Below are 11360 nucleotides of genomic sequence, written 5' to 3'. Positions count from 1 at the left end.
GGGGGGGGGGTAGTGAGGGGGGGGTAGTGAGGGGGGGGGTAGTGAGGGGGGGGGTAGTGAGGGGGGGGTAGTGAGGGGGGTAGTGAGGGGGGGGTAGTGAGGGGGGGGTAGTGAGGGGGGGGTAGTGAGGGGGGGGTAGTGAGGGGGGGTAGTGAGGGGGGGGTAGTGAGGGGGGGGTAGTGAGTGGGGGGGTAGTGAGGGGGGGTAGTGAGGGGGGGGTAGTGAGTGGGGGTGGGGGGTAGTGAGGGGGGGGGGTAGTGAGGGGGGGGGTAGCGAGGGGGAGTGGGGGGTAGTGAGGGGGGGATAGTGAGGGGGGTGGGGGAAGTGAGGGGGGTAGTGAGGGGGGGGGGGGTAGCGAGGGGGGGGGTAGTGAGGGGGGGGTAGTGAGGGGGGGGGTAGCGAGGGGGGGTGGGGGGTAGTGAGGGGGGGGTAGTGAGGGGGGTGGGGGGTAGTGAGGGGGGGTAGTGAGGGGGGGGGTAGCGAGGGGGGGGGGGGTAGTGAGGGGGGGGGTAGTGAGGGGGGGGGCAAATTAAACATCAAACACCACCACCAACAGACCGTCCACGCTTTAACACGTCGAAGGCTTTCGCGACCAATATCATCCGCGCAGTGTCACGTTATTCTTTTGTTTGGGTTAGATCGCGTACATTTATCAATGTGTCGTTAAACCCGCCACCACCCGTCATAGCCAATTAGCAAAAGGGTTGTCACGTCAACAACGAATTTGCGTGTGTGTGTGTTTTTTTATAACTTCACACACCGCACAAAGGGACTCGTTTGAAATTAAGTCGAAGATTAATAATTATTATCCACCAAAGGCATAGATCCTCTCCCATATAGCCTCAAGAGACTGTCGGGGCAAGTGCTGGCACGGCAAATGAGGGGGTGGGTGGCCAGCAACCACGCCCGGACGCCTTTGTCTCTCTGCCCAGTGCTGATAGTGTTTACACACCACACCAGGTACTTATTTCAGGCCGAGACAACCTAGGGGAGGGACCCAGGACCGGTTCAGATAATCGTCACTGCTCTTGGCCGTGGACTAGGAATCGAACTGGGCTCGTGAGGTTTGCAGCGCAAGCGCGCTCACCACTGGCCCACCGCTCCCCACGATCTCCAAACAACAACAACAACAACCGCCGTTCACCACTTAGTGGCGGCATCGTCACTCCGGCGCCTGTGCCAGGCTACGTGCACTTTGAGGCCACGTGAAGTGTCGAAGGTTCGCCGCTGGCAGGAGGTCACGGAACGTACCCCGGCAGGTGCCATGGGTTGACTGAGATGACTGGCAGACGCATCAACCCCACACAAACACTGTCACTCACGCACACGCACACGCACGCGCTCGCTCGCTCGCATCACACAAATCCCGTCTCACTGCAAGGACGCAATTTAACACGAGTCATAAACATCCCCATTTACGGATAAAATACATGGCGAGATTCACATTAAAAATCCAGACTCTTCTCTCTACAATCACAACAAGCCTCGTAACGCCGCAATAAAACACACACGCACGCGCGCACGCGGACACACACACACATACAGAACTCAATATAAACCAATATAAAGTTCCCACGTTTAGTCGTTCACAGACTGTTGGGGAAGTAGCACGGTCGGCCACGTGCGGTGAGAAACGAGTTCAGCATACGGTCATACATGCCACCAATGTCATCACAATAACAAGCGCTCACACGCCACACACACACACACACCCTGGACAACAACGCATACTGTGGAGAAGAAATCACAACGGACAGACAACACACACACAGATAAATGTCTCCCGTATAGCCTTGGCAGACTGATAGGGCAAGTGTTCTTAGTGAGCACCTATGAAGGCCGGCACGACACACGTAGGAGGTGGGTGGGGGGGGGGTGTTTTCAGCAGCCGCCTTTGTCTTCCCAGTTCCCGATGTTTACACATCGCATCAGTTGACTCATTTCGAGGCTGGTTCAATCTAGGAGAGGCCCACAAGCGTTGCAAATCTTCGCCACTATCATTGGGTCCAGAGCATTGAGTCGAACTCGGGGGTGGGGGGGAGGGGTTCGTCGGATTCGTAGCGCAGTGCTCCCCCTATGCACACGCAGAGACGCACGCAGATTCGGGTGCGCACACACACAGTCGCACGCGATGTATGTCAACTTCGCTACGAACTTCGGTGAACCGAGTTCGATTGGCGGTCATGGCCGCACAAAGTCCTCGGGCAAGTCTTCGGCCTCCCCTAAGTCGACTCGGCCTCAAACGAGGAGACCCCGACTCGGAGCGTAACTACGATGACTGCGACTTCCAGTCGGCCATGGCTGGGGAGGCAACGCCTTTTGGGGCGTTCTTATTGTTGGAGTAGACCCAGCGTCGGCAAACCCCCGAACTTCCTTTTCCTGGACCCCCCCCCCCACCCCACAAAGTAACGTGACCCCTAGCCAAGCCGAGTGTCCCCCACGCTGCTCAGCCCAGCGCTGTGGGTCGGTTGGCGGTGGATCACCGCACAGATGTCGTCGTGAAACTCCCCTCTCGGCCGTGGGCGTGGAGGAAGGTGCCCTATCGCCATCTGTACGGGGGATACGGGGATACAGCGTTGCCCCCTCCGTCGTAAGGCGTGGGGTTTGTTGTTGTTGGGGGCTCTAAGGTTTCCTGGGCACGTCATGACAACAGGGCGGGGTTCTTCACAATCCTGGCTGTCGCCTGATGAGGCTGGTTTGCGATTAGCGGCGAAACGCTACGGTGCTCGCATTGTAAAAGTTGTGGCTTCACTCCCCAACACACCGCCGGTCTGTGCTGAACGAGTAACTAATTGAGCGCGTTTTGTTTCCGTGACAAATCCTCACTCATTGGCTGTGTCAGGTAGTGGCAGGTTTAACGACGCATTTCTATTTACGCGATCTAACACAATATAAAAAAACCCATGTAGCCGCAGCAGGGGGGCCCTTCTGTAAAAGAGTCGTACGACCCGGCGTGACTCTCCTGGACAAATAGATAACAAATCAAATTCTAATCAGTGAACCCTGGGTTCGGACTCGAACGCAGCGGGCAGGGCTGCTTGACTGGCGATAGCGGATGTGGTAAGAGTTGGCGTGGGGGGGGGGTGTAACGGGACGCGGGGGGGGGGGGGAGTGATTGATGAACGCGTTAATGGGGGGCATAGGGCGCCCCAGCCAGCCAGGAGCGCGTTAATGAGCCGCTAACGAGGAGCGATGTCCCGCGGTCAAGGCTCACCCACAGGCTCTGTCACTGCTGATGAAGCCACGTGAGGCGTTGCCGGGGTTGTGCGCCTGTGATCCCTCGGCAGGTTGTGATGGTGAGGGTGTGATGGCGTTGCTGTGATTGGGTGATCCCATGGGGGGTGATGCCGTGGGTGTGGTTGGGTGATGCTGCCGGGGGTGTGATGCCGTGGGTGTGATACTGAGGATGTGATACCGTGGGTGTGAGTGCGTGATGCCTGTTGTTTGTCTCCCGGGGTGCCCGGTTCGAGGCCTCGGGGGTTCCCGGAGTCTAACGATTGCCGCCTGGGCCCCCGCCGTGTCTCCCCCCGCCGTGTCTCCCCCCACCGTGTCTCCCCCCCAGGCCTGGCATGATGAGCGTGCATCCCCTCGCGGGTCCCTGACTCCCGCCATGACCCCTCGGGCTGCCCTGCAGCCCGCGCTACCGCCGACGTGAGGAGCAACCTCCGTGACCGCCCCCCCCCCTCCCCCCGCGGGACCCACCCCTCGCCATCGAGGAGTGAGCCTCCAACCATGGCCTCGTCCCCTCCGCTCCACCTGCCGCTGCCGCTGCTGCTGCCGCTCCTGCTTCTCCTGCTGCTGCTGGCGCCGCCGGCCTGCCGCTCCGACTGCTGGTTCCTGGAGGGTGATCGCGAGTTCGTGTGGCAGGCGATCTGCAGCCAGAACCAGCCACCCTACGAGTCGATCCCGCCGCACATCAACAGCACGGTGATGGACATCAAGCTGAACAACAACAAGATCCGCTCCGTGCAGCACGCGTCGCTCCGGCGCTTCGTGAACCTCACGAACCTCGACCTCACGCACAACGCCATCGAGTCGATCGAGGACGGAGCCTTCTCGTCACAGAGGAACCTCCGGGTGCTCCGCCTGAGCCACAACCTCGTGGCGCGCCTCGACGAGGGCCTCCTGCGAGGCCTCGCCGGCCTCGAGAGCCTCTACCTGCAGTCGAACCGCATCGAAGTGGTGACCGCCACGGCCCTAAGGCCCTGCCCCCAGCTCGGCATCCTCGACGTCTCGGACAACCGCCTCGCGTGGCTGGACGAGCACGTTTTCGACGCGTCGCCCGCGCTGCGCCTGCTCAACCTGTCGGGCAACCCCTTCCACTGCGGCTGCACCCTGCTGCCCTTCCTGCGCTGGCTCTACTTCCAGCAGCCCCTGTGGGAGCCGCGGGCCACCTGCGAGCCGGGCCTCCTGCCGCTGCTGAGCGGCAACGACCGGCAGCAGCGCGGCGCGTACGAGCAGCTCGCGCAAAACTGCTCGGCCGACTCGCAGCGCAGGCCCACGCTGCCGCCGCTGCAGGCCACGGTGCCTCCCGTGGACGAATGCGGCGGAGGCGGAGGCGACGGTTGCGGTTCGGCGGCGGGGCCGGAGTTCACGCCGGCTCCCGAGCCGCGCGTGCACGTCCAGTACACGGTGGAGGGCGCCCTGCCCAGGATGAGCGTCCAGTCGGTGGGGCCCACGTCGGCCGTGGTCGACATCCACATCCCGCGGGTGGGCAGCAGGATGTACATGCTGGTGCGCGGCAACGGCACTGCCTCCGAGGTGGTCAAGCACCTGCCGCTGACGGACGAGACGGTGAGCCTCAAGGACCTGCAGCCGGGCACCACCTACGTGTTCTGCGTAGCGTACATGAAGGGCGGGCGGCGCGAGCACATCAAGTGCGCCGAGGTGGAGACGCGCCCGCGCGGCTGGTGGGACGCGGCCGCCTCCTCGGCGGTACGCCACTACGCGATGACCACCCTCTACTGCCTCGCTGGCATGGCGTTCGTGCTGGGCGCCGTCTACTGCTGCCTGCGGCGGCGGCGGCGCCACGAGGAGCGGCAGCAGCAGCAGCGGAGCAAGTCGGCCACGCTCAAGAAGACGCTCGCCGACATGCGCCAGGGCTCGCAGACCGAGGCGGGCGGTGCCAGCTACCAGCTGTTGCCCACCAAGTCGGAGAGCGGCACGCCGACGCGCCCGCCGCCCGTCGCCGCCGCAGGCGCCCCGCCCGAGCTGGACGACGCGAAAGCGGCGGCGGAGGTGGCGGGCGACGCGCCCCGTACCGCCAAGGGCGACTACCTGGAGGTGCGTACGGGCGAGGGCGCCGGCGACCCCGCCGCTGAGAGCCACGACGGCGGCGGCGGCGGAGGCGGCAAGCGGCGGGGGGCGGAGGAGAGGCGCGACTCGGTGGCGGAGATCGCCACCATCGCCAAGGAGGTGGACAAGGTCAATCGCATCATCAACAACTGCATCGACGCGCTCAAGTCCGAGGCGGGCGCCACCGCTCCTCCGGGGGGCCCGGAGCCCCCCGCCGGGCCCCCCGCCCCAAGCGCGTTGCGGGGGGCCGAGGAACGGGTCGCCCCGGGACCCCCTCCGACCGCCGCCATCGCCGTCTCCGCCTCGTCCTCCTCCTACGGGGACCCCTACGGCCCCGCGCCACAAAAGAGTTTCCTGCCCGAGCATTCACCGCGCCGCCCCGGGGGGCCCCGCCCCGCGGGGGGGCGCCCGCACTGCGGCAGCGACCCTGCGTACGGGGCCCCCCAGGGCGGCGGCGGGGAGCCGAGGGGCGCGGGGGGGGCGGCGGGGGGGACGGCGGGGGGGGCCCACGACAGGGGCCCCCGGGGCGGCCGCGCCCCCGTGCAGCGAGGCGGCTCCGTGACGTCCACCGTGTCCACGCGCCTGGAGGCCCAGGGCCCCGACGGCCACCGCCACTCCTACCCGGGGCCCCTGCAGCAGCAGCAGCAGCCGCCCCCGTACACCCAGCACCAGCAGCTGCAGCTGCAGCAGCAGCAGCTGCAGCTCCAGCAGCAGCAGAAACTGCAGCAGCAGCAGCTGGCGCTCCGGCATGGCACGCTGGGGCTGCGCTCCCCGAGCCTCGTGCCGGGAGTGCCGCTCCCCCGCGCGCCCGTCATGAGCGCCCTCGGTTGCGCCGTCCCCGTGCCCCCCACGGTGGCGCTCCCCCTGCAGCAGCAGCCGCAGCAGCATCTGCAGCAGCAGCTGCAGCAGCAGCAACAACAGCTGCAGCAGTATCATCACCAGCAGCAGCAGCAGCCGCAGCAACAGGCCAGGAGCGCCTACTGTCAGCTGTCCCCACGCTCGCAGCGCTCGGGGTACTACTCCAGCCCCGAGTACTCGGCTAAGAGCGTGCAGAAGATCTGGGTCCGATTCAAGCCGCAACAACAGCAGCAGCAGCAACAGCAACAGCAGCAGCCACAGCAGCACAAGAAGGTGGAGGAGGAGCATATGGCGGCGGGACACGCACTCAAGATGAAGGTTCAGCTCGCCACGGACGAGGACCTCCATGACATCCTGGACTTCTGGAAAGGCGTCTCAGCGCAGCAGAAGCCATGAGGGCTCGCTAGGCGCATGGGGTTGTGGGGGATTTGTGGAGGGAGTGGGGGGCCACAGAGCCAGGGGGTTTCGTGGTGGGAGCCCTGGAGTGGACCTCCCCCACCACCACCCTCCGTTTTTTGGTGATCATCAATCGGGACCCCCCCACCACCACTCCCCCGATCCCCTCCGCGTGAGCGATTGGAGTTGTTTGTTTAAGCGCGGGGGGGGGGGCACTGAGATTAATTGCCCCCCCCCCTCTACCACCGGAGAAGCGGGGAGACCCGGGTCATGGAAGGGGTCACCGCTTTTGTTATCCGCAGCAGCCGCGGGCACTGTCGGCGATTCCGAGGCGCGAGTTCGCTCCGACCTTGAACCCGGGGCTCGTAACGGCTGACGCCTGTCGGTGCCCAGACGCGGGGTGGTGTTGACATCAACTCGCGAAGGGGGTCGGGTCAACCCCCGGGTTCCCTCTACCCCCCCCCATCCCCCCAATGCTGTCCCCCAAGCCCACGACCCCCCCTATCCCCCGCGTGGCTGCTCGCTCCTCACTGTTGCATGAAGCGTGGATTTGCGTTGATAGCGGCAGCCGCGAACTCCCCCCCCTTCCCCCGCCCGCAACCCCGGGCTATCCTCCTGACCCCCCCTGCCCCCCCCCCCCTGACCTCTCCCCTTGACCTCTCCCCGCCCCGCCCGCCCCGCCCCTCAGTGTTGTTGGGCTTCGCGGTGGAAGCTGCGATTGACGCTGCTGCCTTCCACGGTTGTGGCCGGGGCCTGAATGACGCACAGCCCCCCGACCCCCACCCTCACCCCGCCGTAGTTTATGGGATTAGTTTGTACGGCCGCTAATTTTGGGCAAAGGGTAGAGAGAGAGAGAGAGGCAGCGGCAACCCGGAGGCTCTTCCATCACGTTTCGGCGGAGGGGGTGGGTGGGTGGGGGAAGAAATAAAAGCCTCGTTCCGCCTTCGCACAAATTACGACCCCTTCGGATCCAATTCCCCGGGCTGGGCTGGGCAGGCCGGGAGAGTTTCCCGTCGATTTTTTTGCGGGAAAGATGCCCCCCCCCCCACCCCTACCCCCCCCCCTGCGAGCAAATGATTCACGCGTGCCCCGTGCACGTGTCTCGCTAAGGGGAGTAGCTTTGTGACGTTGCGATGACGTCATCAATCGATTGTGTATCCCCTCCAAGGCCACCCACCCCCTCCCCCGTTATAGCATCAAAATCGATCATCTATTCCTCCGTTCATACCTTTTACGATGACGTCCTGAGCTTGATTATTTACGCATTCCCGCCTGTTGCTGTGACGTCACAAACGATTATTTATTGCCGCGTTCAAACCTTGTTACGATGACGCCACACATCGATTATTTATTACATCTTCAGACTTTCTTGGTAACGGCGTTGTAAGTCAACTATTTATGATCGTGTTCAAACCTATTGCGACGACGTCATGGGTATATTATTGCCGTGTTCAACTTTGTTGCTATGACGTCATACGCCGATTGTTTCATTACCTTATCCCAACCCCGTTATGACGTCAGGTAATTGATAATTTCTTATGACCGTGTTCGTTTACAGAGGCGATTGCGCCGGTGACCCACGACCCCCCAACTCGGGCGCGCACACTCCGGGTGTGTGGAGTGTCTGGTACGTGAGGGGCCGTCCATAAATGACGTCACGCACCTGGGGGGGGGGGTCAGACATTTGTGACGATGTGTGACGAGGGGGGGGGGGGTTGAGAGATGTGACGTCACATCAAAATGCGCAACTTTAAATAAATATAGACAACACGTTCTACTTAATTAAATAGACTTTTTAAATAAATGTTTTCTCCTACAACATCAGAGTGCAGCGCCACATTAAATACGCACTACAATGACAATAGTTTAAAGCGATTTGAAACATGTTTTATTTAAAAAAAATTATTATGGTTTTGGGGGGGGGGGCAGAGCTTTCAGGGGGGGGTCTGACTTTTTGTGACGCCGTGTGACGAGGGGGGGGATCAAAAATCGTCCAAAATCGCGTGACGTCATTTATGGACGGCCCCTAAGGTGTGTGCGTGCCTGTGTGTATGTACGTACGATTGTTGGTGTGTACGTGTGTGTGTGCGTGTGTACGCGTGTGTACGCGTGGCTGGTGGAGAGCGGTAATACGGCGGTTAGCGCAACCGTGCTACACATCCAGCTAGCCCAGTTCGATTCCTGCTCGCGACCGATAGCAGAACCCGGCACTGAGCATGCCCGAGGTCGGCTCGGCCTCAAATAAATTTCCTAGTGGCCATGTGTAACCATAGCCACGAGGAAGACAAAGGCGGCCGGGCGTGGCGCTGGCTACCCACCCCCTCGTGTGCCCTGGCGGCCTTCACCGGTGCTCGCTAACGGCACTTGCCCCGTAAGTCTGCTAAAGGCTACACGGAGGGTCGATGTCATTATATTTGCACGCGTGGTTGTGCGTTCGTGCGTGCATAGCTCGCGGGGAGCCGTGGCGTAGTGGTTGAGGCGCTTGCGCTCCGAACCCGGGCCGCCTGAGTTCGACTCCCTCACACAGTTAACATCAGTATCGAAGGCCTCCTCCCCTCCAGGTGGATTCAACCACGTGACGTGTAAAGTGTCAGAACTAGGAAGAGAAAGGCGGCCGGGGGGGAATTGTTCTACCCTGCAGCATCCTGCCGTGCGCTGTGCTCGGACGTAATGGGTGCTCGCTAACAGCAGCACTTTCCCCGAAGGGTTTACTATGTGTGGACTGAGATACCATTTTACAAGTGGCAGTGGGTCTGAGGGAGTTTGGGGGGGGGTGGAGAGAAGGGCTTAAACTAAACGAAACTATGTTTTATGTTACAAAGGAAGGCTCACTGAGCTGTATAGTTATTTTTCAGAAGCGACCTTGCTATCACAAATGACAGCTTAGCGAAGCGGCTTATCACATGGAATGTTTCGCAGCCTAAACGCGTCACGTCGATTCTAAATGTGGAGGGGAAAACCGGAGATCCCGGAGAAAAATCCACGCGACCACGGGGAGAGAGAGAGAGAGACGCGCAAACTCCAAATATACAACAGGCGTCAGGTCAGGATTGCACCCACGACCTCCTGTGTACCAGGAGAGGTAGTTAGGTAGTTAGCATCTCGCCACTGTGACTGGTAAGAGAGGGGAGGGGGGTAGGAAGACGCTGTCGCCTGGAGGAGTTTGATTCCCCGACTCAGATTGCACTCTGATTTACAACGAGCATAATTACAAAAACACATTCCCTCTTTTGCCGAAGAAATATGTCAAGCATCACCGCATCCCCCCCCCTCCTCCAAAAACATTATCTCTCTGCCCCCGAGCAAAGCTCTAAAGATAGCTCGCTATATAGAGAACATTGCTGTTCGTAATGAACGCGATGTGTTATCTTTGACAGTAAACAATGCCGATCAATAACAACAACGATAATTCATACCACCACCCGCCGTAGTCGCCGTCGTCGTCGTCGCCGCCGCCCACGTGCGTGTCAGCCGGGCTGTGCCACGTGGCCTTTCCTGTGACACGTGGTCTTTCCTGTGCCACGTGGGCTGCTCCGTCATCAAAGGGGGAGGGGCGTTGGCGAGGCCTGGTGGATCGCTGCACACAGCGTTGCCCGAAGCTCCTAGGTGCAGCAAAGTGCACGAGCTCATTTAATTGTTTGTATCTGCCCCCCCCCTTCCCATTCGAATGGGATACTCGCAGGGGCTCGGCAAACCAAAATAACAAGAAGTGGCATTTTTTTGAATTCGCTGACAAAACAATTCAATATTTCGAGAGCTACAATGCCATGTGAACAACGTCACAAAGCAGTCGTTTCAAAGGGCCGCAGATTTGCCGACACCCCGGGATAGGGTGTTGCCCCCTCGCATGCAACGCGGGTTTTCACCGGGCGCTCCAGTTTCCTCCCGCACGTAAACACTCGTGTATTGGCTGATAACACCTTCATGCATAGAGGGCGGCAGAGCTCGGAGGTGAAATTGGTTCCTCGTCGCGCCTCTGAGTCGTCCTCTCTCTCTCTGTGTCTCCTCTTCGAGAGTGAGCGACTACCGTCAGACTGCGGCACGTTACAAAAATATGATTATGTTGAAGGGGACGTACAGATGCATTGATTGATTAACCAATTAATCTATTCTTAAGGCTCACGATACAATAATACAACCGCGTGTCACGTCTAGGTTCACGGCGGCTCAACAAAACAAGACGAGCAAATATACAATCGCGTTCCTCAACCGAATGGCGGTTGTGGGTCACGGGCAGAGGCGCAGGCCCTGCAACTGCCCTGCGCGCGCCACTGCTAGTGTAAAGGCCCTTCTTTTAGAAAGAGATCGAACACGGACAAGCCTATCGAGAGGGTATTTTGCCTACTTCTTCCATGGCTGGCCAGATGTCTCGGAACATATATTTTTTAAGGGAAAGAGAAGTTGACGGAGGGGGTTAAATTCAGTCCGATGGAGTAAGGGGGCAGGGGTTCTCCCACTGTTCCCACGTGGTTCCACGTACGGTGTGGGATTGAAGGTGTGCACGTGCGTACGACCTGTGTGTGTGTGAATGTTTGAAGGCACGCATGTCTGTCTGTGTGTATGTATGCGTGAGAGGGGAGCGGTAGTGTAGTGGTTAGCGTGCTGCGCTACAAACCTGGCGACCCGGGTTCGACTCCCGCTCACGGCCAACACCGATGACGATTATTTGAACCGGTCCTGGGCCTCCCTTAGGTCGTCTCAGTCTCAAAAGCGTACCTGGTGTGAGATGTGTGAGCATCGCCACTAGGGAGACAAAGGCGGCCGGACGTGATGTTGGCCACCCACCCCTCGTGTGTCGTATTGGCCTTCAT

At 60.5% G+C, this 11360-nt stretch overlaps 1 protein-coding gene across 1 annotated transcript in view; it reads left to right on the top strand.

Annotated features, from left to right (window-relative positions):
* The window catches only part of LOC133347963 (protein phosphatase 1 regulatory subunit 29-like), an 18636-nt gene extending 10442 nt beyond the window's left edge, over window positions 1-8194 (top strand). The window contains exons 2-3 of the mRNA XM_061560728.1: window positions 3563-5764; window positions 5798-8194. Coding sequence (XP_061416712.1) covers window positions 3733-5764; window positions 5798-6549 — 2784 coding nt within the window. The 5' untranslated portion in view covers window positions 3563-3732 and the 3' untranslated portion in view covers window positions 6550-8194. The remainder of the gene's footprint in view (window positions 1-3562; window positions 5765-5797) is intronic.
* Window positions 8195-11360: the final 3166 nt, after the last annotated feature.

This window comes from Lethenteron reissneri, chromosome 26 (genome assembly GCF_015708825.2).
Source record: "Lethenteron reissneri isolate LAM-NWPU_2019-01 chromosome 26, ASM1570882v1, whole genome shotgun sequence".
Lineage (NCBI taxonomy): Eukaryota > Metazoa > Chordata > Hyperoartia > Petromyzontiformes > Petromyzontidae > Lethenteron > Lethenteron reissneri.
Note: the sequence above shows the minus strand (reverse complement) of the source record. Positions and strands in the feature narration are given on the sequence as shown.